The following is a 28,000-nucleotide window of genomic DNA, read 5'->3' on the forward strand; positions in this document are numbered from 1 at the left end:
TTCAGCTGCCATGCAGAGACTTCCAGGGTTTTATTGCGAGCCTGCCCACGTGCCCAGGAGCGGCGTCAGCGCAGGCAGGCCCCGGAGGAGCCAGGGGCTTCGCCTCCAGTACCGGACGTAGGTGCAGGCGCTGCACACAAGTCCCGGCGTGTCGGGCATGCGAGGTCCTCAGTGAACGGGCGTGAGGGCCTCGTACAGCCTCTGCGCGGCCAGCTCCACCATCTCCCGGAGGGACTCGTCGTCCTCGCTGCCCTCCTCGCACTCGACCACCTGCGGGCGAGAGAGTGCGCACACTCGGTCACGTGGAAGACGCACTCGGCCCGCACTGCCATGGGCACGCGTGTGGGCCAGGGCGACTCCGGCCGCACCAGGACCGGGCCTCCTTACAGGTTAGTTTTGGAAGAAAAGAACAACTGGCAAGTCTAGTGACCTGTAGTTACTCCACGGCCCACGTCCCCACCTGGTCACGACCCCCCAAGGGGTTCGGTCTGTGCCACACGGAGGACTCAGCCGGCGGCGGACGTGGCCGCCCACGCGACGGTCGGCGCTGCGTGTGACCCACTCACTAGTAACCCTCCCGTCACCGCCCACCTGCAGCCTCCCCGGTGCTGTGTAAGTGTGTACACCCCGTAAACACTCCTCATCTGAGCACCGAGGAGAGAAACGCACCCTCGATTCTACGACCCGGGGTAACTGCTGCTGCTGGCACTTCAGTGCGCAGCCTTCCAGACCTGGGGCTGTAGAGCTATAGAGCTGTAGGCAGGGTCCTCTACAACCAACCCGGGACACGTACCGTTCTTGCTCCCGGGTAGCTCTCCCCCACGCAGCGATGGCGGAGTACAAGCTGGCACGTGAACGAACCTGCACCGGCGCCCCAGACGGCTGCGGGCGGGCACGGCGGTCCGCACACGCGTGGGCACCCCTGCCCGTCCCCTCTCCGTGTGCTGCGCTCACCTCGCCCTCCTCGTGGGCGCCTGGGTCTCGGGCAGTTTCGCTCATGCTGCGATCAGTGCTCAAACAGGTGTCCCTGTACGCATCTGTGCTCACTGGCCTGATTCCTGCCTTTGGTTAAACCCAGCAAGTGGAATCATGGGCAAAGGTATTCACATGTTTAAGGATTCTGATGCCTCTCTCAGCACTGCCTCGGCTAAAGAAGGCACCGCCCGATTCACAGCCTGTCCGCACCCCCCACGGCACCTCTGGACACCCTGTCTCCTCTCCTACCAACGATCTCAGCGATTTCTGTTCAATTCGTGCTGCCATGGCGCGCGAACACTGGCATTCCACACTTTACTCTGTGTCTCCTCTGACTGTCAGGGGGCCTGAGCGCTAGTTTCTGACGCTCACTGGCTGTCTCCGCTTCTTCTCTAGTCAGTCACCAGTTTGTGCTCTGAGCATGTTTTTCTATCCAGGTGAAGTAAATGCAGCGTTTTCTCGAAGCGCCCAAGCAGTCAAAGGGCAAAGGAAATTTCCCACATGCACTTGTTTAAACTGTTGTAGCGTTCAGAACAGCCCCCCAAGGACACGCGCCCACTCGCACACACGGGTGGGCTCACTGTGCGAGGCCCACTGGTGCGAGACGGGAGCCGGGAGACCGAAGCCAGGCCCGCGCTCTCGCGTCTCGGTGTTTGGAGACGCGCCAGGTCCTGCCGGCAGTGCAAACACAAGAGCGGCTTCCCCGGGAAAGCTGGACCCCACCATGGGCCGACGAGAGGAGTGTGGGGGGTGGGGGTGGGTGTGGGGGCGGGGACGGAGGGGCGCTGCACAGAAGGAGAACGGCGGAGGGGTCTACGCCTGGGAATGGGGGCTGCGTGGCAGCTAAAAAGCCCACCGAGCGTGCGAAAAGAAGAGCAAGAAGGTAGTGCTGTGTGTGCGGGGTGGGGCGTGAGCAGGTTTACTGCTACGCGTGTGGAAAATGACACCACAGTCAATAAAGAATAGAAGAACAGGCTACCTAGTGGACTCGCTCCTGTAAACCCACTTTTGCCCGCTCTTGTATTTCCTAAATGTCTTACAACGCAGGAACAGCCACACACCCGAGTCTCCAGGTTTATATTGGCCGTCTTCCCGTCCACGGTGACACCGAGGACAGAGCCGTCTTTCACACTGACGCAGTCTTCTCCAAATATGTCCCTTGGGACAGACAAAGACACAGCGTTAGTGGGGATGCACTGGTCAGTACGTGCAGTACAGTTTCACACATCTGGGGAAAAGAAAACTGGAGCTAGGTCCTAGTTGTGACGTCTCAGAACACCTGCAGCTACGCTCCTGAGGCATACTTGTTGTTTGCCTTCCCACGTCGCATGCGTCCCGTGAGGCAGGCAAGTCACACAGCTATCACCCGTCAGGAACGCGCTGTTCAGCGGACGCTGTGCTGGGCGCTTTGCATGGTCTTAACCTGCGACAGTTTCGGTGAGGAGCCCCCTTCACGCCCAAGGAAAACGAGACCTGGGAACGTGTCTGGCCTGCAGCCCCCAGCTAGAGAGCGGGAGAGCCAGGTTCAAGGTCAGGCCTCTGGGTGGTACCGGCTCCCCAGTCCCCCAGCTTCAGCTAACCAATAACTACCACTTTCATCCCCATCGATTACAGAGACATCTGCGGACCGCAGTCCCACCGGCTGGGGCTCGGAAAGGAAGCCAGGCGCTCAGTCCCCTGAGCCACAGCAGCCGGGCAGGGCCACTGTCGATGCGGAATTCACACTGAGGAAGTGCGCAAGAGAACCCCTAGGGATGTATGCCACTAGGTTAGGATTTGAGTGCCTGTCCGTGGTAAGCGTGTTTCAGTCTCTGTCGGCTGCGCAGCACGCACAGACACCCTCCCTGAGGCTCCACACTCGACAGTGAAACACGTCTCAGCGGGAGACGGCTGCCCGGGCTGGTCATAGGCACATGGCCCTGCGCCTCGCAGCACCCCTCACCCCCCCGCTGACACTCACTGCAGCATGATCTCCAGCCTCTTGCTGTACACGTGCAGGTCGAGCTTTTTAGAGACCTTCTGGACCGCACCTGGGGGGGAGCAGCGGGGCGCTGAGTCGGGCGGTGCCGGCCGGGCTCAGAGCAGTCAGTGCGGGGTGTGCCCCCCGAGTGCGGGGTGCCTCCCCCCCGGCCCCCGTGCCCCCTGCGCGCAGCCCTGGCCTCGCTGCCCACCCCCGACTCGCGCGAGGGCCTCTGTGCCCCCATCGCCCGAATAAGGAAAACGGACGAGAACAGGAGCGAGTGACGACTGCCTTCATGGCCGCCCCGCCAGGCGTGTCCCTGCGCCGGGGCGGCGACCAGGATGACACAGCGCGCCACGGGGCGGTCCGAGGGGCTCCGGGGCTGCACCCCGCGCTGCACCTGCACGGCCCTGCCCGCGGGGTCCGTGACCCGGCGGCCAACCCGACCCGGACAAATGCCCGAACGGCGCCCGAGGCGCGACTCTTGCGGCGAGGATCGCTCAGAACGGGCTCAGATTCGCGCCAGGCAGGCGCTCGAGTAACTGGGGGCGTCCGTCTGTCCATCCCCAACGCCCACCCGGCCAGGCGCAGAGGGCCGGGCCCCGGAGTGCTCAGCTACACCGTGTCACCCCCAAACTCGGGGAGCCGTCTCTCGCTTCCATCCGTGATTCCGGAGGGAGAAGCCGTGTTCTTCTGAGAACACGGCTGTGGTCACGCACAGGGTGGGTGGGCGGCCAGGGGCCTCCCCACCCGACACGCCAGCGATGCACAAGACGTGTGTGACACTGACTCACGTATCAAGTGAAACCTAACTGCACCGCTGTGACACAAAAATACTTTCACTGGTGCTTGCTCTGGTTGGAAAATGCTAAAGTCAGTGAGCTTCGGGGAGACTCCGCCCCATCGTCAGCTCTCGGCAGGAACAAGGACAGGACGGCACGTCAGACACGCCGGTGCGCGGCAGCAATTTCGTGAAACCCTCTATGATTAAACTGTTCCTAAAAGCACCCTTACTAACATTTTGTCTTGGTGTTAACTGCTACCGGATTGTCTCAGCACAAAATAAAACCCAGGACAGCCCTGGCTGGAGCAGCCCGGTGCATCGAGTGCTGGCCTGTGGTCTGAAAAGTCGCAGGTTCGATTCCCAGTCAGTGCTGTGCACGCCTGGCTTGCGGGCCAGGCCCCCAGGTGGGGGTGTGAGAGAAGCAAACGATTGATGTTTCCCTCCCTTTCTTCCCCCCCGCAAAAGTAAATAAAGTATTAAAAAAAAAAACACCAAGACAAAAAGTAAAATGTTAGGAACACGCACCATTATACAGTATCTAGTGCATTAACGGTTGTAGGAATGAAAACAAAATCAGATTGCAAGCGCCCTGGGATTCTACTTCCTGCGTTTCAGTGCGGAGAGCTGTGGGAGAAGTGGAAGAACTGTGGAAACGAAGTAAACGGGAAACAAGAGAAGAACGAAACGACTGTACCTTTCCTGATTTTCGGGTTCGACTGCACCTCCAGGATCACGGTCGTCACCGTGTCGGCGTACATGTCGTTGGAGGGGTTTGCCAACCACTGGGGAGCGAGAGGCAGCGTTAGGGAGGCGCAGCCGCGGCCCCGGGGCAGCCAGCCGCCCGCCCGCCCACGGACTGTGCACTGTGACCGGCTTCCAGCGCCCTCCCTGAAGCAGGCCGACCGCCCGTGCCCTGAGCTCATGCACAGTGCGGAGTTCTCCGGGTCACTTTTAACGAGTCAGGGGTGGCGAGCACTTCCTCTGGGGCAGGGGGCGTGCACCCTCCGTCTCCCTCCGTTCTCACGGCACCTTCCTCTTACAGCGGGGGAGCAGGCTCAGAAGGACTGCACTGGCCCGCACGAGCGGTAGCTGCGGGCCCTGGGACCCCCACGCTGGTCCCCAGTTATTACCGGCCCGCAGCACGAGGCAGCAACACAAAGTAACTTTGTTACAGGCTACACTGGTCCTCCCGGGAGGCCTAAGAGGCCCTGCCGCTCCTTCGAGTGCCCAGCGACCCTCCAAGAAAGTTTCCCAAGAAAGTTTCCCAAGTCTGCCCACTCAGGGCGAGACCAGGCGGATCACCAGCATTTCGGGAGCCGGGACCCTCCCTGTGTTTGTTCTGTCTGCAAAGTGCACTTTCACGAGCAACAAGAGGCACTTTACAAACTTCGTCTACATGTCTGACCCGTTTAATCAAGGCTTCTAATAACTCTCAGATGTTGTTTTATGTATCATTGTATATAACTTTCTGCTACAGATGACGCCTCGTTTTGATCCTTTCTTCGGGTGTTTTTAGCCTTCCAGACCAGTTTAAGACTGGGTCACAGAACTGGGAGGGACCAGAGCTGACAGATCTTTCTTGTTTGTTTTACAACAGTCTGCGTAAACAAGGTTAGCAGACCTTGCAGCCGGGAAACTGAATGCGATTTACCGACAGCCTTGAGGCAGAAAGAGACAGCCTGGTTCCTTGGATCATGCAGCTCCAGGTTCGTTCTAAAAAGTCTTCCCTCTGACTCAGCAGATGCCAACGCATCACAACCAGCCATGCACCTCACTCGGTGTCTGGTCCCTCGCTCCACGGGCGGGAGTTTAAAGCTCTGCCAGTGGGAACCACCTTCTCCCAAACCAGGGACTTCTCGCCCCTGTGCGCTCGGACCACATTAACGTGGCTCGTCTGAGGCTTCCAAATCCTGCTCCCCTCAGAAGGGCTGCACACAAGCTGGCTTTAGCGCGACCGAGCGAGACCTTGCAACCACGGGGGACTTCCAGGGACACCGCAAAGTCAGCTCGGACTCATTCATGGGAGGTCCCTGCTAGTCCAGCTCAGACTCATTCATGGGAGGCCCCCACTCGGCACACATACTGCACGTCAGGCCTTAATCTGTTCCTAGTTTCTGTGTTACACAGAACATGCCTGGCTACGTTATACTTAAAGCTGACCGCAGAAAGCTGTACTTTCCAGTAATTTTTTTCCTGATTGTGAAGTTTCTCTACAATTACATGTGTGCTCTTTTTTTTTTAAATTGAATTTGTGGGTGACTTTGGTTAATAAAATTATACGGGTTTCAGATATACACTTCTATAACACATCATCTGCATGTGGTATTGTGTGCTCGCCACCCCAACTCAAATCTGCACACGTAAACTCCAAAAACTTTCTCTTCCTCCTTGTTCGGGTAAATGATCTTATCTTACTTCTAACACCACCATTCCTGGTTCCTGTATTACAGTAATATTTTTGAACACTTTCAAAGCAGGTTTTTCTTGAATTTCTAATTCTTCTACATCACCTGAAAGAAAGATTATAACACATTATTCATTTGTTTACAGAGTTGGCTGAAATAAAGCTGATACTTAATGAAGAAGTTAATAGCACACTTACAGTGAGATTTAAATAGCTCAGTGAGTTGCACATTGTTTACACAGTTAACTAAAAATCCGAACACGTGTTATGTAAGTTCGTGTGCCTACAGTGGCTCCAGTTTGGACGCTGAGCATTTCACCAGCAGCACGCAACGGCAGCTCTCCAGCAGCCCACGCAACGCCGGGTGCAACACGGGGGCGCACTGGCTGCCGAACACACTGGCGGCTGTCACACATCTGCGTGTGCCGGAGGCCTGCCACCGGCACCCTGCCACCGACCGTGGGACAGGCCAGCTGCGAACATACTTCTGCCTCTGTCTCCGCAGGGCTGCTCCTCCTGCAGGGCCCTTCTGCTGTCCACGGCCAGACTTCTCTGGCGCCCCCAGTGACCTCCAATGAAGGACAGACTGACTCAGAGGGAGTTCACTAACTTTCTGTGCTGTGGTCTCTGATTCCAACGCGAGGCTCTGAGGGGAAACCAGACTCCCTTCCCGCAGGCTACTTTGCGGGAACTCTTCGCCGCCACGCGAACGAGGAAGCATGTACTAACAGGAAAGGGCGAGCTGCAGTGGGAAGCGTCCTCGCCTGCTACAGAACCGGCCTCTGCCGGCGCGGCCCTGCCTTCGTGACGCCGCCTCCTGGAACTCTTGGGTCAGAGCGGTTTCGGAGGAAAGTGGGACTGGCTCCCCTCTGGGGCTGGCCTTTGGCCAGAGGTCACGCTCGCTTACAAAACCTGCCCCACACAACTGTGCTAGTGGAACCAGAAACATTTCCACTGAGCAGAGGAGAAAATTGATGGAATTTGGGTAAAACAGATTTTAAACACAAGGAACAAAGACTACCGATATTTTTAGAATTTGAAGTGGATCGAGGATGGAAGGTATAATGGGATTTAAAAGTTGATGAGTATCCCTGGATGGTGTGACTCAGTGGATTGAGTGTCGGCCTGCGAACCAAAGGGTTGCAGGTTCAATTCCCAGTCAGGGCACATGCCTGGGCTGCAGGCCATGTCCCCAGTAGGGGGCATGTGAGAGGCAACCACACATTGATGTTTCTCTCCCTCTGTCTCTCTCCCTTTCTCTGTTTAAATAAATTAAAAATCTTAAAAAAAAAAGTTGATGAGTAGATTCTCAAAAGCATCACTTAAATGGGGTATGACCAAGTACAAATAAAATCTGCGTACTTCTGAGACAACTACCAAAACTAAGTAACACCCTTCCCTCGGTATCTCATCATCTTTTCGGGAGCAGCGAACAGCGCAGTGGCGGCCGGCAAGCGCACGCACCTGTCAGTCTCTGCAGCTGGCAGGAGAGCAGGTTGAAGGGGCCGGTGTAGGGGATGGCTTGGGTCTGCTTCACAGTGCTCATGGCCAGGTCGGTGTAATCTGGGGAGGGGACGTGAACACACGCACTTCAGGAAGCAGTACCAGCCCCATGAGGCACGGCTCGCAAACGCACCAGAGCACAGAGCAGCACACGCACAGGAAGGCAGAGCAGGTGTTTCACGCTAACAGGTTGCTCCTCGCTTCCTGCTTGTCTCCCGACACCCCTGCCCCACCTCCTGAGTCTGCGCTGCAGCCGGGACCCACCTGGCCCCCGACGGGCTCCGCGCCCGCGGGCCAGCTGTCCTCCGCCACCTCTCGGGCTTGGCACGTGCCGACAAGCCTTCAGCCCCCGGCACACCCCCGCCCGGCCGGCACAGCCTTCCCGGCGCCGAGAGGCCCCTCTGTCTCACCTGCTCCCCACGCACTTCCGCCCGCCCCGGGCCGACACTGCGCCCAGCTCCTGGTGAGACGCCTCTCCCCTTAGACAGCCTTCCGAGGGCTGGGCTGTGCCTCTGAGTACCCGCAGCCCTCCAGCACCCAGCACAAAGCCTGGCGCACAGTGGGACCGCGCAATCACTCCACCGGGCGACCGTCCGAGAGCTGCCGGCCCCTCGCGCGGACGAGCACCTGGCCCGGCGGTTCTTCCTGACTCCTCTGTCAGGCCCCTGGCGGTTACCAGTGCCGACGCGTGAGACTGAGAACAGCCACGCACTGGAAGGCAACTCCACACTGACTGCAAACGCAGCGACGGCCCCGCACCCCGCCGGGCGCAGGGCGCGAGGCAGGCCAGCAGACCGGGGTGGAGTGTGTGTGGGTGGGGAGCCACATCACCCCGCAACAGGAAAGGGCCCGTGCCCCCGTGACAGGCGGACAACAGCCCTGTCGAGGGTCAGAGGCAAACTCGTGTTTCCAACAAAGGAAAAAGTTGTTTCGAAAAGAAATGTTTCAATAGTTGAAGGAAGATTACTTCTCCCTGCAAAGCTACCTGGATTATAAACTTTCACTTATTCCTATTTTGTTATTTGGTTGTTTTTTTAAATGTGGCTAGGCCTGGCTGGTGTGGCTCAGTGTATTTACTGAGTGCCGGCCTACGAACCAAAGGTCGCTGGTTCGATTCCCAATCAGGGCACATGCCTGGGCTGCGGGCCAGGTCCCCAGCTGTGGGCAAGCAAGTGGCCATGGATGGATGTTTCTCACACATCGACGTGTCTCTCCGTCTCTCTCTCCCTCCCTTCCCCCCTCTCTAAAAAATAATAATAAATTAAAATGTGGCCAGTAGGTAAGAGAAGTTTTCACAGGCTTTCTTTCTTTTCTTTTGCTAAAATCAACTTATGTTTGACATGTAACAGTACACTTACTGGAGAGGTCACAAGGAGAAAGTATGTGATAGTTAAAGTTCCTCTTGACAAGTATTCCCGAGACCCGCTGGCCTTGTTCTGGTTTTTTGTCTGCTAGAAGGCCCATGACCTATTGAAACGACACAAAACACAAACAACTTGAAGAAAACAGTCTTGTAAAATGCAGTGGTTCAGGCGCTCCAGCATAACGACGACGGTCAGACATGTGGAAAACTGAACATGTTATACACGCCCACGACCGGGCAGCAGCCAGGCCCCACGAGGCCAAAGGGAGGAGCCACCGGCACCTCGGCGAGCACAGCAGGCGAGGTCAGCTCAGCCCCATCAGCCCAGGGATCGGGAAGCTCTGGGCGGCCCCAGTGGGCAGGACAGTGGGCGCCGGTGTGAAAGGCTTCTGCTCCTTGGGCTGGCTGCCCACCGCACGAAGTCAGGGCCGTGCAGCCCCCCGCAGTGAGGTAGGTCAATGTGGGTCGTGGGGCTGAGGTCACACATACAACTGAGCGGGGAGTGATTTAAGCAAAGAGAGTGACGACTGTTAAAAAACTAACAAAGAGAAACCTGACAAACACGACCCAACCTTTTAAACTGTAACCTCTCGGCTGCCAGTAAATGCACTCGCGGAGGGCAGCCACAGCACGTTCCGTACTCCTTGTCCTCAGACTGAGTCGGGGCGTTTGCTCCGTGACCGGGCTGCCGCGGGGGAGCCCTACTTCACGGGACATCCGGGGTGGCTCCCCCTCCAACGCCGGCACCTAGTGAGGAGGGCTCTGCCGCCCGGAGACCGGTCTCACGCCTGGGAGGCCCCGGGCGGGGACCGATGTGGAGTGCGTGCCTGCAGGCCGGCGTGCGTCTGAGGACGAGACCGGCTGGTCTCGCGCTGGTCGGGGGTGTGTGCTGGTCCCCGACCAGCTGGTGTACTGACCACATGCGAGCACACCGCTGGGTGGCCTGGCTCTCTGGGGGGTGGGATGCACGGGGCTGGCAGTTCTTGGTGCCTCCTGGTTTCTGTGTTCCCCGGCCGAGGACCGTTCCTCCTCCCCCAACGAATCTGACTTCTGCCTCAGTAAGGTCACTGCACTGGAGGGAAACAAGTAACTAGGTAACGATTTTAAATGACTAAAATTACGGCTGGAAAAACGGAACCACCCTCCAACATGAAAGCATATTTGGGGAAAGAGACATTGACCATAGTGTCTCTAAGCCCAAATACACTGAAAGATAAAAACGACACACACTTCAAGTGTGTTCTGGGTGCTACAGTCGAACACACTTTTCAGTGCTGGGCACTACTAGCACCAAGGGTTAGTGACGCACAACGGCCTCGTAAAAACTCTGGAAGGCGCTGCCGCAAACCCAGCTTAATCTTGTTGGACTAAGCGTCTCCCAAACTCTCCTCTCTCTCCCTCTGTGCCCGGCAGAGTCCAGGAAATGCGCCCTGAGTCTGAACCGCACCCAGTTTTCTGCGGGGAGAAGACTGGTCCCACTGAACCGGCTCCCGCACAGCACAGCTCCGTGAACAGCAAGACTTGGGAGCGAACACCGTCACCTGCCCTTCTTCGGCGACAGAAGCCTCACACCCGGGCGTGGCAAGAACTCCCCGAGATTCGACGGTGAGCAGAGCTGCTCATCAGCTGGCTCCCCCTGTGCCTGCGCATCGTGCACCAGAAGAGCGCCGTGACGCTGCTCTTCAGCACGTGCCCGACACTCAGAACTTCGGCCAGATCCGCACGAAGCTTCCCTCAGAGGGAGCGTAGGGTTTTTTAAACCCTCACCCAAGGATACGTTTATGGATGTTTCAGAGAGAAGGGGAGGGAGAGAGAAAAGTCGGCGTGAGACAGAAACACCAACCAGCTTGCCCCCCGCCCCCCGGCACGTGCCCAGACCGGGGTCGAACCTACAGCCCAGGTGTGTGCGCCGCCGGGGAATCAAACCCGCAGCCTCTCCGTGTGGGGGCGGCACCCCCGCTGGGCGAGCCGCGGGGCCAGGCGGGATCTTAGGGTGCCTCATAACAGGGTACAAATGCAGACTTCCTACAGCACCCCTGAAAATCCCGGATAAGGTTTTCCTTCATCATTTCGTTTTTAACCTCTGAAAGTACTGTATCTCACCATGAAAAATGATTCTCAAAGACGAATTTTTATAAATTTCACCGTACTGACAGACACGTAAGTTTAGAAACACGGGCCTATTCGGAGCCTCAGGGAGCGAGCGTCACGAGGGTGGAGAGGACGCTGCACCGGGCGCAGCGCGGAAACAGAACAGGCGCTTTTTTATCCTCAGATGCAGGAGCAAAAAGTAAGTGGGGGTGTGAATTAAAAAGCTATCAGATTCCACCGGATTAAGATCTAATTTATTTGAAAATTCTCCACGCGACGAAAGGAATCGGGAGAACCCAAAGAAGCCGGGAAAGTGCACGGGTGAAGCTCTCACAGTGGCCGGGAGACAGACACCGCCGTCCGGCTCGCCCCCTGGACTGGCGGAGGAGCGGGGCGGCTTTCTTAAGGAGCACACGTTTCTCGGGAGACACGGGCAGGGTTGGGAACCACAACCTTTACCTTGGCCAGTTTCTCTCCTCTGAAGTTCAAGGTCACTGCTTCCGTGTTCCGAGGATTGTGGACCTCTATGTGAACCTCATCGTTATCCTCGTACTCCCGGATCAGGGCCGCCTTTAACCTGGCCATTTCGTTCTGCTCCCCGTGGACCAAGATCTGCAGGAAGAACACGTATGAGAGCACAGGGGACACGCTTAGTTCAGGTCGGCGACGGCCCTGGTCTGGACTAGTCAGACCTCGGAAGCAAGTCAGAGGTAAACTGTGCTACTTATAAGGGCCAGCAGGCGACCAGACTTGTACAGACACCGGCATTCTGAGCGGCTTTAAAAGGTCCTCGTGCGGAGCTTCGTGGAGAGCAAGGAGACACTGCTTTCTCCACCCCAGGGTCTGCCGCTAACGAGGCGCCGGTCCGCGGCAGCCAGACTGCTTCCTGGCTTCCGCGCTCACGCTGGACCCGGTGATTGTCGCCGGCTCCGACTGCGTGATTCTCGTCTCACGCTATCGCCGCTGTATTGTTCTCTTTAGGTTTAATGTGAGACTTTCAAAAGAAGCCTTTCGTGGAGGAAAATGACTCCTGATTATTTTATCTTTTTTTTTTACAGCAGTACCAAAGAGAGTATTTCAGAACCAGATGCAATTGTGTCAGAGGGGCGTGCACAACCGCTGTACTTGCGTCGTACGAGAGAGGTCACTCCCGACCCACACACTCCAGCAGCCAGGTGCCCTCTCGCCTGGCGGCCCGCGCCCGCCCAGCACCCCTGCCGGGCACAGGCGTCTGGACGGCCTATGGGGAAGGGTCCTGGCTGCTTGAGCACAAAGCCTGGCTCTGCCGCTGCCTCGCTGTGTGACTTTGGGGAGGTTACTTGACATCTCTGTTTCCTCCGCCACGGAACAGCCGTCGTCTGTGCAGTGAGCGAGGTGGTACATGTAGAGCACCAGCCCAGTTACGTGTAGAGTACATGTAGAGCATGGGTTACACCCAGCACGTGGCAAGTAACCAGTACAAGCTATTACTCAGGACTGCTGACCAGCACCGTTCCTTATTTTGTCGTGCAGATACACTGCTGCCGACCTGGTGATCGGAGGGAGGTCTAAGCATCCAGTTCGATCCGGAGATTTAAAGTGACAGCAGGACGGGGGCGTGGAGGGTGAGGGAAGGGCATGGAAGGAGAGGCAGCGATTCTGGGGAGCAAGGGCCACCCCGCGGCTCCCCTGGGCTTCCAGGCTGGGAGGGTTTCGCCACCCACCCATCCACACAGTGGGGGCACCCGTGAGCTGCCCTCGCCCCACCGCACCTCAGCGGGCTCTGAGGCTAAGGAGGGGGGGGACTTTCTCCCCCTCCTCCCCGCTCTCTCAGCGGCGGGAGCGGGCACGCTGGAGAGGAGGAAGCGACTGCAGGGCGCACGGGGAGATGAAAGAGGAGGAGTGGGGACGGGCAGCGCCCTGCGAGTACAGGAATTAAAGCGCGCGGCTGGCCTAGCCCAGCGGGAGAGGAAAGGCCGGGCGCAAGTTCAAGGCGAGTGCTCTGTTCAGAGCGCTGCGCTGGCAGAAGGCGGCGCCCGAGCTGAGAACCAGCTGCCGCGAGCCGGCTGGCTCGCCCCGTGGGGGGGCACTGCCCCCCCCGCCCCCCGCACCCCACACTCACCACGTGGGGCGGCTTCAGGGCCCGGATGAACTCGCTGGTCTGCTGGTAGTCCGTGTGGGCGGAGAAGGAGATGTAGTCCACCGACATCTTCAGCGGCAGCTTCTGCCCGGACATGGTGGTGATCTCCTCGGGCTCCGACATGATGTGCTGCGGGGGCGGGGGCGGGGGCGGGGGCGCGGCGGGCGCTCCGTGAGCACAGGGGCCTTCCCTGCTTTCCCCGCAGGGGGGCCTCACGCCAGATTTGGGCCTTGGGCCCCCGAATCCCTCTAAAACCACTGGCTCGGTGTCCAGTGCCGCCTGTCTTTGTCGAGCATTTAACCGGCAAGGGGAGCAGAGGGACTGAAGTTTAACGTACTCAGATGCCAGAAGTGAGAACCGGAATTCTCACGACCGAAAAGGCAGACTGGTATTCTCTGCTGTGCTCTCGCTCCAGAAAGGAACTTTCCAATGCAGAAGACTTATATGAAAGACAGGTGTATTTCTATTCTGAGAATCTATCCTAAATCCATTGCTGACGTTGTCTACCTGACTTAGAGAGTAAGGGAAAGTAATAAACAATCAAACCAGGGGATCACGATGTATTTAACAAGTAAAACAGAAGTCACTGATGAGAGGAAACTAGAGGATGCGATCCTGGAAGTTCAGAAACTGCCTCTGATTTCTGCGCATCAAGGCCTGCCTCCCGAGAGTGAACGCCCATCGTTTTACGCCGACGGGGGACGGGCGACCGGCCCGAACACACTCTACGGCCCTTGAGGAGACCCCCTGGAGTAAGTGCGCCCGGTCTTCCTGCGAGGAGGGCACCCCTGGGTTTGTCTGAAACGGGCTCCTTTCTGGGAGTTGTAGTGCCACCGGACGGATGACCCTCGACTGGTAAGGTGCCTACCCACGGCCTGGGGGTCAGGGCAAGGCACTCAGAGCCCGCGCTGGTTCTCCGCCTCACGCCCGTGGGAAAACTGAAGTGGACACACCCCAGTGCCCCCACCCGAGTACCCAGTCGGAAGGACGGCGGGCGAGGCCGGCACTGACCTTGGCGAGCGTGCCCTCCACGCAGTACCCCGCGATGATGACGCCGTTCCTCTTGTCGGTGCACCAGCTCTCGAAGAGCTCCCTGGACAAGCCGCTCTGCATCATGCCCGGGGAGGCCATCACCACGCTGGGACCGATGTCGTCGAAGTGGTCCATGCTCTGGGGCAGAGACGGGCGGGGGAAAGCGTGTCAGGCCCCAGGCTTTGACGAGGCCTCCCGCACCCGTGCAGAGTAATGGGGGGCAGAGAAGAGGGCCAGTCGCACGGCTGACGGGGGCCGGACGGGACCAGGGAACACGCAGTCCCGTTCCCCAGTCCCCAAACGGCACGGACTGGGAGTGAAGAGAGAACGAGGCACCGAAAAGCGGTTTGTTCGCGGCGACCTCCGAACCGCGCCCGGGTGGCTCTCGGGCTGCTGGGCCGTTCCGGCACCGCCGGCAGCAGGAGGCGGAAGGGAAAGGAGAGCCAGATGGCTTCTACCCCAAAACCCCCACGACGGCTCCCCACACTTCAGGGGTATTTGGAGCCGGCCTAGGAATCCAACCAAAAACTCACACTGTTTCTAGGGACAGCTCGGCCCTAATTCCCCAGCAGTGGACTTAAAACACAATGTTTTATGAACACAGCCCATTTGTAACTGGAAGGCCACTTACAACATTCGGGGTATCCTTTTATTATGATCAGATGAATTTGCATGAAACAATATATGCATTTTAATTAAAAATCAGATTTACTGAACGGCCTAGAAAAGCAAACGTGAACATGTTCACATGTGAATTTACACTGCCGATCATCAAAACATGATTAGGTATAAGAACAAAACATTTAATACATACTACAAGACATATTTTTCTTATCAGGACTTCCTATTTCTGTGACAAAAAGGTCCAAGTTGCTGAGTAAACATTGAGCCTGTGTGGGCACTTGAGACATGACGCAGCAAACTCTGTTTAGGCAACGAGAACGCCAGCAGCTACAGTTCTGACTTCCGAGTGACACCCTTGAGACCCAAGGGCAGGCTCTGGTGACGAGGAGGCAGCCAAAGCGAAGGGCAGGCACGACCCCCGACCTCGGACACCCCCTCCCCGTGCTGTGGACCCCCCACCCCATCTCCCCCTGACCTTGGACACCCCCTCCCTGTGCTGTAGACCCCCAGCCCCATCTCCCCCAGACCTTGGACACCCCCTCCCCGTGCTGCGGTCCCCGTGCCCCGTCTCCCCTCGGCAGCACCCACCTTGAGGTTGCTGATGTGCTTGAACACGAAGGGGTTGTTGATGTTGATCTGCTTGCGGATCTTGTCGTTCATGGCGTTCACGTAGGTCTGGTACACGGCCATGCACTTCTTGGCCAGGGACGAGGCGTAGTAGATGGGGATGTCGTGCAGCTCCGGGTGGTTCTGCCAGTACTCGTCTGCAGGGGGTGCCGTGTGGCGGGCGGGTTAGCCAGGTCAGGGAGCAAGTGACAGCCGCAGTTAGTTTCAAAATTCAGGCGTGTATTTGAATGACAATATAAGAAAGCTTTAATTAAAATTAAAAGGAAAAGTTTAGCCTGCTGTCACTAGCTTAATTAAACTTGTGAGGCCGAAACGTATCTCTAAGGACTGGAGCGTGGCCTGGAGAGAGGCTGTGGGCAGGGGCCTCGGACGTGGGGCAGTTAAAACTGACCCGGGAGAACCAGACGTTTTGTGAGTGGAGTGGACTTTGCTAATTACAGGACAGGACGGCCGAATGAGGCACGCCAACTTTAAACATGTAAAAAACACACTGCTCTGTGACTGTGTTGTGTTTTCTCAGAAGTTCTGACCAGTTTCTGACCATGAAAACAGTGGGAAATACACCTTCAAAGGAGGATTTTCGTTCAGGGAAACCCACATTCAACCCCCAAATATCCCAGGGGCGGTCTGGGCAGAACGCACCATTTCCTCCACTAGGGGGCGCCTGCACCCAGGAAACGTATTAAATGCCTGGTATGCAATTTACACTCAATAATCCCCAAAACCACACTGTAAAGGTTTATCTGCATATTATATAGATCAGGACAAAGGAAATATTTTTGCATAAGAATTATATCAGTTATGTTAATTTCTATATACTCTGGATAAAACATTACTCATTTTGTATCTGAAATCAAAGTTTAGCTGGGTGCCCTGTATTTTTCCCGTTCGACGGCCACCGCGTGGCTCCGTCTCCCCCGTCTCCCCCGCTCTTCAGGTTACAGTGCCACGGGGACTCCCCACCTGAAGGCTTCCTCGGACACATGTGAGCCGCAGTTAGAAAAGGGGCCCACGTCAGGACCAAGTGCAAACCGCACCAGATTAGGGTTTAGGAAATTTAGCTTCCGCGGAGTCCTGTCTCTCTTCCAGGTCCGCTTTGGGTCCGAGGTCCTTCCGTCTTCCTTTCTCTCCCCTTTCAGAGCGACACAGAGCTCATCCTGTCCTCTCAGAGGGGAAGAGCTGAGAGCAAGCACTCGGGATGCGAGCGTGTCCAGTTCTGCACACGGAGCCACGGACACTCAAGGCCTCGTCCTTTATTCTTCAAGAAGAGTGCGCCCCCCACAGGAATCGCAGGGTGTTTGAGTGTGAAGGGGCAATTAGATACTGATATACGGGGTCTGTCCGGAAGGTGCCCAGCCATGCAGTATGGAAAACAGAGACACTCACTGAAGAAGATACAAGATACGGGAAACACTGTACCCAGGACAAGGGTGCCGCAGTCCCCTTCAAACCGGGCACCTTGGGACCCCACACAGTTCCCCCAGTCGCCACCAGCCGCCCTGTCATATTTTCCTGAATCTAAGTGGTGGTCTGAAATCTCTTCCCTTTCAAAGGTGGTTTTAGTTTTGGGAAAAGCCAGAGGTTGCAGGGTCCCATATCTGGGCTGTGGGGGTGCTGAGTCACCTGGGTGATTGATGTTTTCCCAAAAGGAATGATGCATGAGACGTGATGCATGAGTGGGCATGTTGTTGTGATGAAGCTGCCCATCACAAGCCGCCCACAGCCGCGGCCTTCTGAACCAGCCAAACAGTTTCCACAGAGGAATGGTCAATCCTAACGCAAAATCTGATGCAGATGCATTGCTCTACTTGCTCAGTCATTTTGAATGTGACGGCCACACAGTACACATGCTCACTGAGCAGCATCTACTGCCCCCACTGACTAGTACAGTGAAGTGGTCACTGTTCACGCATGCGCATTCCAGTCCACTCCCCTTGGCCGCCAGGTTACATCAACGTTGCACAAACCATTCTCGTTACAACAATGGCTGGACTTTTTCCGGACAGACCTCACCCAGCTGAGACTTCTGATGCTGATGGCAACCAGGAAGGTACGCCGTTCATGTTCAGGGGCGGGGTGGCGCGGGGGGCAGTCGGTGCACGGCAGTCACTCTTCCTCTGGCTCTGACTGGCACCGGGTCCCTACTTCCCAGAGCAGACACCGAAGCCCACAGAGGTGGAGGCCCTACCCCAGGCCAGGCACTGCGAGGTGCTGAGACTCCTCGCCCGAATGAAAAGGGAAAGGCCTACCCAGAATCAAGAGCAGCTCCTGAGCCCTTCCCAGAGCGAAGACGGGGATGAGGCCCCTGCCCCCTCGGTTGACGATGTCGTGAACCGTGTTGCAGAATCTCGCTTCCCGCTCCTCGCGCTTCTCGTGGATGTGGGTCCCGTAAGTAGACTCCTAGACGACACAACGGGAGTGTGAGGCCGAGACGGACAATGCCAAAGGACAGGGGAGTGAAGTGTCAATGAGATGCAGGAGCAGAGAGATTCATCTCTCCATTAGCATGCCATTTACTTGAACGTGTACTGTTTTAACACTGATCAGAAAGAGCAAACAACGTGAGTGAAGACCTGGAGGGGTGGTAAGCAGCCCTGTGATGTGCGGGCGGCAGACCACCGGCACCGGCCTCGCTGGGAGCTAATGTATTAGATGCGCCAAACCTCAGGCCCCAGCCCGGACAGACTGAACCTCAGTCTGTACTTTAACAATGTCACCAGATAACACATAAGCACATTAATGTTTGAGGAGTGCCACTCTGAAGTACCAGACGGAATAGTTTTTTCCAGAGGGTTGAAAAAACCTTCCCTTAAATCAGCGTCAGTATACACGCTGGGTCTGTCACGAGCTGAGCCCAATGGTGTTCATGCGCACGCTGCCCACGGACAGCGGGGGGCACCGGCCCCTTAGGCTCAGGCAGGTGAGGGGTGCTGCAGGTGGGGAGGGAGGGACAGACGGCTCTTCCGCCTGAACTAAGGATGCTTGGTATTCTGGTACGTATCACGGGCCCAAAGGACCTCTCCCCCCGTTCCTGACCTCACTGTCGCCGGTACACGTTAACTTGCTCTTCACCTCCCCCCACCTCGCCAAAGCTTCTGTACAGTTCATTTTTTTTGTTGTTCTCCTGGGACTTGGGACTCAGGAGGTACATGGGACATACACATAGAAACCGGCAGGTGCTACGGGCCAGAAGGTGGTCACCAAGGAGAAGGCCTGGGGCCATGCCACTCCTGCACGACCTTTAAGATGATCTACGCATCTGGGGCAATTCGCCCAGCAAAAACATTTAGGGGCTGGCCTAGCACCTCTGACTTCAGGACAGAGCGGACACATCTAACAACAAGAAGGTGGAGCTGCACTACAAGGATAAGTAAAAAAAACTACTTTTTCCCACTAAAAAACTTCTGCTCACATTACCCTAATGACACGCAGCGCACTAGTACTCACAATGATGAGAATGTCAGGTTTAATGTTAGGGATCTCGGCCGCCATTAAGTGTCTGTCTTCCTGTCTGGAGAAATCGCCTGTGTACAAAAGCTATGAAAAAGAGACAGCAAGTTAGGATTTTGGAAGGCTTCATTTTATGAGTAAATATACTTAGTTCACAAATCTGGAAGTAAAAACAAGTAGGAAAAACAGCTGACAACGGCTAACATGCACATGCAATGCTGGTGTCCGACGTGGTTTGGCCAGAAACCTCGCAGTGTTCGCTCGGTCCGTCTGACGAATGGGGACGCTGCCCTCCCAGAACCACCCGCTGGGAGAGCCTGCGTATCAGCGAACCTGAGATGTGCTCTGAACGGCTCAGAGGAAAAGGGCAAAAAACTACTGAAGTACATGGGAAAACCACCTAAAACTCAAGATAAAAATCTTAGAGCCCCGGCTGGTGTGGCTCAGTGGATTGAGTGCTGGCCTGCAAACCAAAGTGTCGTGGGTTCGACTCCCAGTCAGGGCACATGCCTGGGTTGTGGGCCAGGTCCCCAGTGGGGGGGGGGGGGTTGTGAGAGGCAACCACACACACTGATGTTTCTTTCCCTCTCTTCCCCCCTCCCTTCTCCTCTCTCTAAAAATAAATAAATAAAACCTTTTAAAAAAATCATGGACGGCGTCTATCAAATTTCTAATGAGAATTGAGACCTGCATTTGTGCTATTTTCTGCTTAGTTTTTGTGCCTTTGAGCAAACAGCAAGAAGAAATGACTTTGTAATATATAGGACAACTCAGTGCGTACAAATTTCAAATACTGCACGAGCAGCTGCAAAGACTTAGGACAATGTTACATTAGAACACTGCTTCTCAACTCTGGCTGTGCATGAAGATCAGCAAGCAAACTTAAAAGCGAAAGGCCGAGACCACAGCCTCAGATCCTGGTTCAAGGAGCCCTTTCCCGAGTCCCCAGGGGACCCTCCCGTGCAGCCAGAGTGAAGGAGCGCCGCTCTGGAGCCGGCCTGGCAGCCCCCACGGCGTCGCGCGCTTACTGGGACTGCCACCAGCCCTCCCACCAGGGAGAGCTGCAAAGGTCCTTCCTGAGTCCCACCCGCTCGCGCAGGGCTTCCGTGGGACCCTGGAACGGCAGGGGGACATGAATGGCGAACGATGTCTCAGCATAATAAAGCAGACTCGGCCACACAGAGGGCTCTCCCCTCTGCCTTTGGAGGGACCCTGAGGAGGAGCAGCCCCTCGGGCGCTGTGAGGGACCGAGACCCCCCAGGGGCTCACTTTCCTGTTTGCACCCTCCCCCTGCAGAAACGGCCGGCCTGGGGGCATGAACCGTGATACTCAAACGGACAAAGTGTGGACCAGATTTGCTCCTGGGTGTCAGGGTGTCGTGACACCCTGCGTCTCCAGGACACCCTGCAGCACCCCGCCGCGGCACACGGCCCCGCACGGACTCCTGGCGGGAGGAGGGCGGCCGGGCTGGGCGGTACCTTCACGCCCGCGATCTCGATCATGAACATGGCGGCCCCGAGCACGTGGCCCGCGTGGTAGCACCAAAACTTGATCCCGGCGACCTCCTTAACTTCGTGGAAATTGATGGTTTCAATCTTGTCCATGCTCTCCTCCAAATCTGTCTCCGTGTACAGCATGTCGTCCGCTGATATGTTACTAAATGTTTAAAGGGGCCAACAAAGAGGATCACGGGTAAGATTTTTAAAAAAGTTCTGAACTCAAAGAAACTGTGGATGACAGACACATCCGTAAAATTATTTCTTCACATCTACTGTATGGCCCTGGCCGGTGTGGCTCGGTTGGTTGGGCGTCATCCGCAAACCGTAAGGTCGCTGGTTTGACTCAGGGTCAGGGCACGTGCCTGGGCCGCAGGTTTGGCCCCCCTTTGGGGCGTGTATGGAAGACAACCAAGACGTCTCCCTCTCACATGGGCATTTCTCTCCCTCTCTCCCCTTCCTCTCCCCCATCTCTCAAGATCGCTCTACAGAGTGGAGCACATCTTCTTCTGAAAATCAGGCTGGCATGCTTCCAAAAGCGCAAGACCGAGAGGTGGCTAAGGAGCCACACAGCTGGGTCTCCACCCAGCTCCGCTCCCCCGTGGCCGTCACGGGGGAGTCTCCTCGCCTCCCCGAGCCTCTGCACCGCCCACTGTCCCCCTCCGCACCGCGGGACTCCTCACGGAACCTGCGCCACGCGGGTCACACGCGGGAAGGGCTGGGCCCTGCGCGGGCCTGTGGGGAGCGCTGCTGAAGTGTTAGCTGGCACGTTTACTGCTAGGGGGTAACACGTCCGTTCTTCGGTGTTTACACACGAAAATGACAAATGGCACCCCAGCACCCCCCGGCATACGCACACTAAACAGTAAACCTTTGAAGGCTGATGACTTGTGCTATGGGCATCACTAGCTTTTTGATAAAGGAGAAGGTTTCCCCCGCAGCGGGAAAAACCTCCCCAGGGAACTTCTTCATTCAAGACAGTCGTTTCGCTTTGATCAAATAATCTAAAGTAAGACTTCAGTATATGTGTGTGTCATTGCACGATGTAGTGTGTGTTAATGAGCATTTACAGAATGTTGTTACACCGTGTCACTCGGCTAAGTCACAGAGATCTTTAAAACACTGGACACGCACGAAGACTTTAAGGCCGAGGAGGCGCCGGGCACACGGCGGGCGTTCCCCAGGTTTGACTGAAGGCTAAGTTGACGACGTCCGCGCGAACAGAGAGAGAGGGTCTCACGTCAAGGAGCGAAATGGCCCGCAACTCGAACCGCACGGATGACACAGACCCGCCCGGGTGACGCACCTGACTTTGACGTAGTCGGAAAGAAGCCACCTGTAAATGGCTTTGGTGGCGTGGGTCATGAACGTCCTCCCTTTGAAGCTGGTCTTCTGCAGAAACCAGGGCAGGGCCCCGCAGTGGTCCAGGTGGAAACTAGCGCGACAGAACGGGGAGATCGTCGGCACTCAGGCTGCCGCCCGCCACGTCCGCGCCACGGAACCGCGGCCGACGGCATGGAGCGGCTCTCGGCAGCCCCGGCCGGGCGGCTCTGGCGTCCCAAAGCATAAGGGCCGGTCCCAAGTCCGGGCGTGTACGGGAGGCACCGATCGATGTCTCTCTCTCTCCCCGCCTTCTCTCTCGAAAACCAACAAACACATCCTCGGAGGATTTAAAAAAACATTCTGTGTAACAAGTGCACACTGAGGCTTCCCGAACCCCAAGGGCAGGTACGTGCACAGGGAAGGGACACTGCAGCCAGTCCCAGTGTGAGGAAAGGGTAGTCAAAGTATTCTTAAACATCAACATATTTTACCAGAGGTGTTGAGAGAGGGCAGAAGCACACACCCAAACCCACCCTCAGCAGCTGGATTATATACCAAGCACCTCAGTGGCACATAAGGTGAAACGTCACCGCTCACAGCTGCAGCGCCCACATGGGCGAGCCCCAGGAGGCGCTCTGGGAGGGGCTGCCGGGCCCCCCGCGGCCCAGCGACCCACGGCACCCGCCCTCCCCCGCCCCCTCCCCCGCAGGCAGGACGCCCACGTGCTCAGTGACGAACTCACAGGTGTGACTCTCTCCGACCTGTGACGACAACACGCGTGTGCTGTCTTAGACCCACTGTCTGCCACAGGCTCCCTGGCAGAGAATATTCTTTTAACACCAGAACCTCAGTATCTGGCAGAGAGTGGTTCTTCTGGTACAAGTCTGTGAAAAGGTGCCGCTAACAAAGAAAAAAAACTCTCCCAGTGTGGCTCAGTGCGTTGAGTGCCGGCCTGCAAACCATTGGGTCGCCGGTTCGATTCCCAGTCAGGGCACACGCCTGGGCTTCGGGCCAGGTCCCCAGTAGGGGACGCCTGAGAGGCAGCGGCACATTGACGTTTCCTTCCCTCTCTTTCTCCCTCCCTTCCCTTCTCTCTAAAAATAAATACATAAAATCTTAAAAAAAAAAAAAAAGGAAGACAAAAACTTACTGGCTAATCAAGAGGAGGTCGATCTCAGCCGGGTCGATCAAATCGATGTAAGGGAGAGCGTCCATCCCTTCCAGGCCAGGGTGGATGCCGCAGTCCAGCTAGAGACAGACAAGAGGGTCACGGCCCCCTGCATGTTATCAAGTTCACCCATAAACAGACAGCATCGTAACGGGCCCACCACACGCGTGACCAAGGCGGACTCCGTGCACGGGCACTGGGAATGTCACTCTCGGTGAACGTGAGAAACACACCACGAACAACTCGGACTTCCCAAACGGAGGTAACACGGGGCCCACGCTCAGGGTCACAGGGCACACGGCACAAGACGCCCGCTCTCCAGCTAGTTCTGGTGGCCACTCTGACGGTGAATCAACTCTTCCAGGAAAGCGGGCGGTGCGCATTCCGAAAGTGTGCGGACTCGCAGCCGGATCTGACCGCCGGGGGGAGACCGCGGGGAGGACGGGACGGCTCCCGCCCGGGTCAGGGCAGCTGCAGTCCCGTAAGGCACTGGGGACAGCTTCTCAAGCGCTGGTCATTACTGAGTTACAGATTCCTATCAGGGCCACTCCTATCAAGTTCTATTCATTTCTACAAAATGAACACAATCGGTGACTGCCAGGGCGACCGCGGGTGACACGTCCTGTTCTTTGAGGACGGGAGCAGCAGAGGAAGTGGAGGCAGACGGACGTGAGTCACCGACCAGCCTTCCGAAGGGGGCCACGGAGACCCTCTTCCGACCCCCGTCGGGTGAGGGGGTGGGCGAGGGGCCGGGCCAGGCCGCCCTGCCCGAGGCCGGCGGCCTCCGTGCTGCCGTGGGTGCCGTGGGTGCGGAGGCTGCCGCACCAGGCCCCGTGGCCCCATGCTGCCCGTGTGCCGGGGGCCGCCCGTGGGCGCGGGGCAGTGAGCAGGGCAGACCCCGCACGGGTGGAAGAGGGACCACGCAGGAGCACTGGTCCCGGAGCTCTGGCTGACAGTTTTCCGGGTCAGCATATACTTCCTCAGCTGACTCTATGTTTTGTCAAGTTACTGAGCAGAAGTGTGTGTTAGTTTTTCACGTTAACAGTTTACGGCTCAGCCTACATAAACCGACTAGGGCGTTTTTCCGGGAGCTACACTGGTAACTGCTGTAGCGGAAAAGCCCAACACCCACGGCAGACAGAGGCGCGCCGTCAGCCGGACTGCAGAACAGTAATTACCATTATCTTCCTTCCTTTGAACTCCAGGATAATACATGATCTTCCAACTTCTTGCCCGGCTCCGCTGTAAACATTCAAGGGGAGAAATAAAAACAATCAAAATGAAGCCCAATGAACTCAAACTTCTCACAGCGCACCCTCCGCCCCACCCGCTGGCAGCCGGCTCTGGGGGCAGCGAGTCCCACACAGTCACCACGACGACCGGGAAGGACAGTGTGAGCGCGGGGTGGGGAGCAGCTGTCTTCAGGGGCGCAGGGCACGGCCGTTGTTCAAACTGGCCGAGCAGATGGCCTGGGCCCGAGAGGCCCAGGGGCCACTGTCGGCCCGAGCACTGGGGTTCAGCTGTGGTGTGCTGAAAACATGCTCGGGCCGTGGCGCGGATTACTTAGTGCTACCTCTAGAATCGGCACTGTAGTGTAAACTTGCAAGCACTTCAAGAGCATAAAAGCATTTCCCAGACAGGTTACATCGAGTAGCTTCTTACCCCTGAGACCCTCAGTCCCTCCCTCTCCCTGTACCCTGCTATTTCAGTGTGTTTGATGCCAAGCACTTAATTTCCTTTCTTCTGAAATTGACAGCCTTAATTTCCAATGATCAGAAGACACGCTTTGAGCTACACCCTCCAGTTTTCAACGCCTCACCCTCTCCGGCGCCTTCCCGGCCACGCCAGGCCCTGGCTCGTGCCCCCTTCGCTCTAACGGAGCGGCTTCTGTGTGCCGAGTGTTGTGCCCGGCACACGGAGAGGCCTAACCCCCGGACCCTGACCTCAAGGACCTTGCAGTCCACGCGCCGGGGGACGGCCATGCGATGGGCCCGCCCCCAAACCTCAGAGCAGGGCGTGGACAAAGTCAAACCGCCGCGCAGCTACCACGGGTCTCTGGCCTTTGACTCGGGCCCTTTGTGCGGCCTCTTTAAGTGTCCCCAGCGCGGCCTTCCCTCGAGGGTTCCAGGGCGACGGTTCACACTGTCTCTCCTCAGTGTCCCCACCCCCTCTGCTCCCCTTCGCTCCCAGCACTGCCCGCACGGGCACGGGCTTTCTCTGCCCCGAAGCTCCTCCTCCATTTCCTCGGCTGCACCCACCACCCCGCCCGGTGTCGTCTGCTTCCATTTCTGCCGAAAAGCAGAACAGACCTCCCTCCCTCCGAGGCCCAGGTGGCAAACACAAGGCCCTCGGGCCAAACCCGGCAGCTCTCACTTAGCTGTTAAGGAGCAGTTACATTTGTACAGTCCGGAAATTACATTCGGCCCCGTGAGGGCAACCGCGGGGCTGACCTGGCCCCCGGTGAACGTGAGTTTGACACCCGTGCTGTAAGGCTAGTCTTCACCCCCCACCCCGGTCCCCCTCCACACCCCCTCCTCGGGGACAGTACGCGGCCGCATTTCTCCCATCGTCCGCATTCTAACACACTACTCCCATTCTTAGCCTGAAATGAAAATCCCTTAATTCTACCCTGTAGTTCCTGCTTGCTCTCCTTCCCCAGCCCACTTCCCAAGAGGTGCACACACCTGTCTCCACTCCCTCACCTGCACCCAATTCAGTGCCACCTGGAGCTCAGCAGACGTTCTTCTGAAACTGTCCTTGCGAAGCAGCTCTTTGCTGCTACGTGCAAACTGCCACCTTCAGTGCTCGTCTCACTTGTCCTCCTGCGGCCTGTCACCCCTCCCGCTCACCCCGCTTCAGCACGTCCCCACTTTACACTCTTGCGGGGTCTCCTCCTCAGACCCCCTCGCCCTCAGCTGCCGCTGCTCATCAGATGTCGAAGGATGAAAATGTTCTGGAATTAGACGGCTGCAGAACTCTGTGGCTACAACAGAAACCACTGAATTGCACCTTTTAAATGAGTGAGCGGTGTGTGAGTTACATCTCACTATCGCTGTCACAAAACCCCCCCAGTGGGCTCCAGACACTCCCCACCTCGTTTCCCAGGGTGAACGGCACGGCGGCCGGCAGCTGCCCAACCCAGGAACCGAGTCCCCCGGACACTCCGCTCCGCTCCCTCCTCTCCCCTTCCCCCGCATCTGACCAGCCACGGAGTCCTACAGATCTCACTTCCTTCCTCTCCGAAGCCCACTTCTCTCCAACCCACTGCCCATTCCACTCGCTCCAAGCTCTTACTGCTCATCACTCGGATCACTTCAATTTCATCCGAGATTCCCTCCGCCTAACCCACCGTTTATTCATCTGCTCCACGCTGCTGGGAGCAACCCTCAATCCTCCAATACAGGACTTCCACTGTATCCCGCCCCACTGACAGTCCTTTGTGGCTCCCTGTGGCTGACGACACAGGCCCAAACTCCGTGTGTTCACAAGGTCCTTCGTGGGGTGGACCCTGACGGCCTCTCCCATCTCATCCGGTAATCCTGTAGCCACAGCCACGAGGAAAGCGGCCCCAAACTGGGACCACCCTCGTTTTCACATGTGCACTTCCTCTGGCTGGGACATCCTCGCCCCCATACGTCACTGTCTTACATGCCTACTCATTCTGTCAGACTCAGCTCATGCCTATGTCCCAGGATGCACGAAAAAGCATTCCCTTCTCTGCAGTCTGCTAGAAGTCCCTCTTCCGTGATCTCGGGGCCGTCGGCCCAATGCCTACCTGGAGTTACAATAACAGTGACCATTTGCAGAGTATCTTAACTCTCCCCATGACACCTGCGACGTTATTTCCACGTGAGGAAACAGGCCCAGAGAGATGACTGACCTAACAAGTGACAGAGCAGGGACTGGCTTTCAGGCCTGACTCCAAAGCAATGGTCTCCAATTACTGCAAACCTTCTCTGCGGTACTTCATCTTGCACTGCAATTCCCCCCAAAAGGGCGAATTCGGTTAACTGGGCCCCGCCTCTCCTTTGCATCCCCAGAGCCCAGTGTGGTGCCTGACAGCTGATGGAGCTGACAGGAGTGAACTAAACAATGTGAAGTGTATTTATTCCCCCAGTAGCTGCTCAACAAGTCCTTACGGGTTACTGGTAAATGTGTGAGGTGGATACGCTCAACCTTTTGAGAAATGCATGCATCCACGTTGTGCTAGCTAATGCCTAACAATAAACACGTGTGTGGATTCGCACTGCTTGGTTAGAGGTTCTCCGCGTCCACACCTCCTTGTCTAAGCAGCATCCAGACCCGCCAAGTGTTTCTCTGGCAGCCGGCAGTCTCCGCCCAAAGACCAGCCTTCCCAGGCAAAATCAGGGGCCAAGGGTTTGTCCTCGGCACCTCTGCGTTTCCGCTTCTCCTACTTGCTACCCTTCTTAGGGTCTGCGCCCAAAGAACGAAACTCCTAACAGAGCCCTAACTGATTTCCTGTTTCATACTCCGGCAAACGTCAAGTCCTGGGGCTACTAAGAAACAGATTTAGTTCTTGCTCGCACCGCCGCAGCCTTATCCAGGTCCTCATCTCGTCCTGCCGGCCTCGGCACCACCAGCTCCCGCGGCGCTTGCCGCTCTCTAGTGACTAAGAAAGCGCCCCGCGCCTCCACAGGCCTCCCCTCCCCCAATTCCAACACACTCGTCCCTAAGACGGAAGGAAAAGCAGAATCATATTCCACCTAGCAGGCCCCTTGCGAACAACAGTTCTCCAAACCCCTTCGGCAACCGCGGCCAAGTGCAGGCTGCCGAGGCACGCTCGAGTGCGTGGCGACCGAGGCGGCCAGCCCCAGTCAACCCTCGCTGCTCTCCCAGCCCATGCTTCCATTCCCCCTCCGCTGGTCACTTACAGGGGTCGGATCAGCAGCTGGTCGCTCTCCTCCGCAGGAATCACCGACATCTCGGAAGTCTGAAGGCGAAGCAGGGACGAGAAACGGGTCGCGGGACTCCTTCTAAATTGGAAGCATAACCACGGGGCACCAACCAGAGAAGAACCCCATTCACTGCAGAGCACAACTTCCGGCGCTTCGGCGCCCGCG

General features: G+C 57.1%; 1 protein-coding gene across 1 annotated transcript; it reads right to left on the reverse strand.

Annotated features, from left to right (window-relative positions):
• CPSF3 (cleavage and polyadenylation specific factor 3) lies at nucleotides 1–27,996 on the reverse strand. The gene is made up of 18 exons (XM_045844496.1): nucleotides 27,812–27,996; nucleotides 24,098–24,161; nucleotides 22,902–22,999; nucleotides 21,735–21,863; nucleotides 20,411–20,588; nucleotides 18,930–19,019; nucleotides 17,732–17,882; nucleotides 15,444–15,619; nucleotides 14,211–14,369; nucleotides 13,182–13,328; nucleotides 11,540–11,692; nucleotides 8,985–9,093; nucleotides 7,588–7,686; nucleotides 6,135–6,229; nucleotides 4,414–4,501; nucleotides 2,936–3,005; nucleotides 2,037–2,133; nucleotides 1–270 (listed from the first exon to the last, which is right to left on the reverse strand). Exons 1-18 carry the CDS (start codon nucleotides 27,859–27,861, stop codon nucleotides 169–171), a joined length of 2,055 nt encoding a protein of 684 aa, XP_045700452.1. The 5' UTR covers nucleotides 27,862–27,996; the 3' UTR covers nucleotides 1–168.
• Between the last annotated feature and the right edge of the window lie 4 nt (nucleotides 27,997–28,000).

Source organism: Phyllostomus hastatus, unplaced genomic scaffold, assembly GCF_019186645.2.
Source record: "Phyllostomus hastatus isolate PE091 unplaced genomic scaffold, TTU_PhHast_1.1 phas_contig_402, whole genome shotgun sequence".
Lineage (NCBI taxonomy): Eukaryota > Metazoa > Chordata > Mammalia > Chiroptera > Phyllostomidae > Phyllostomus > Phyllostomus hastatus.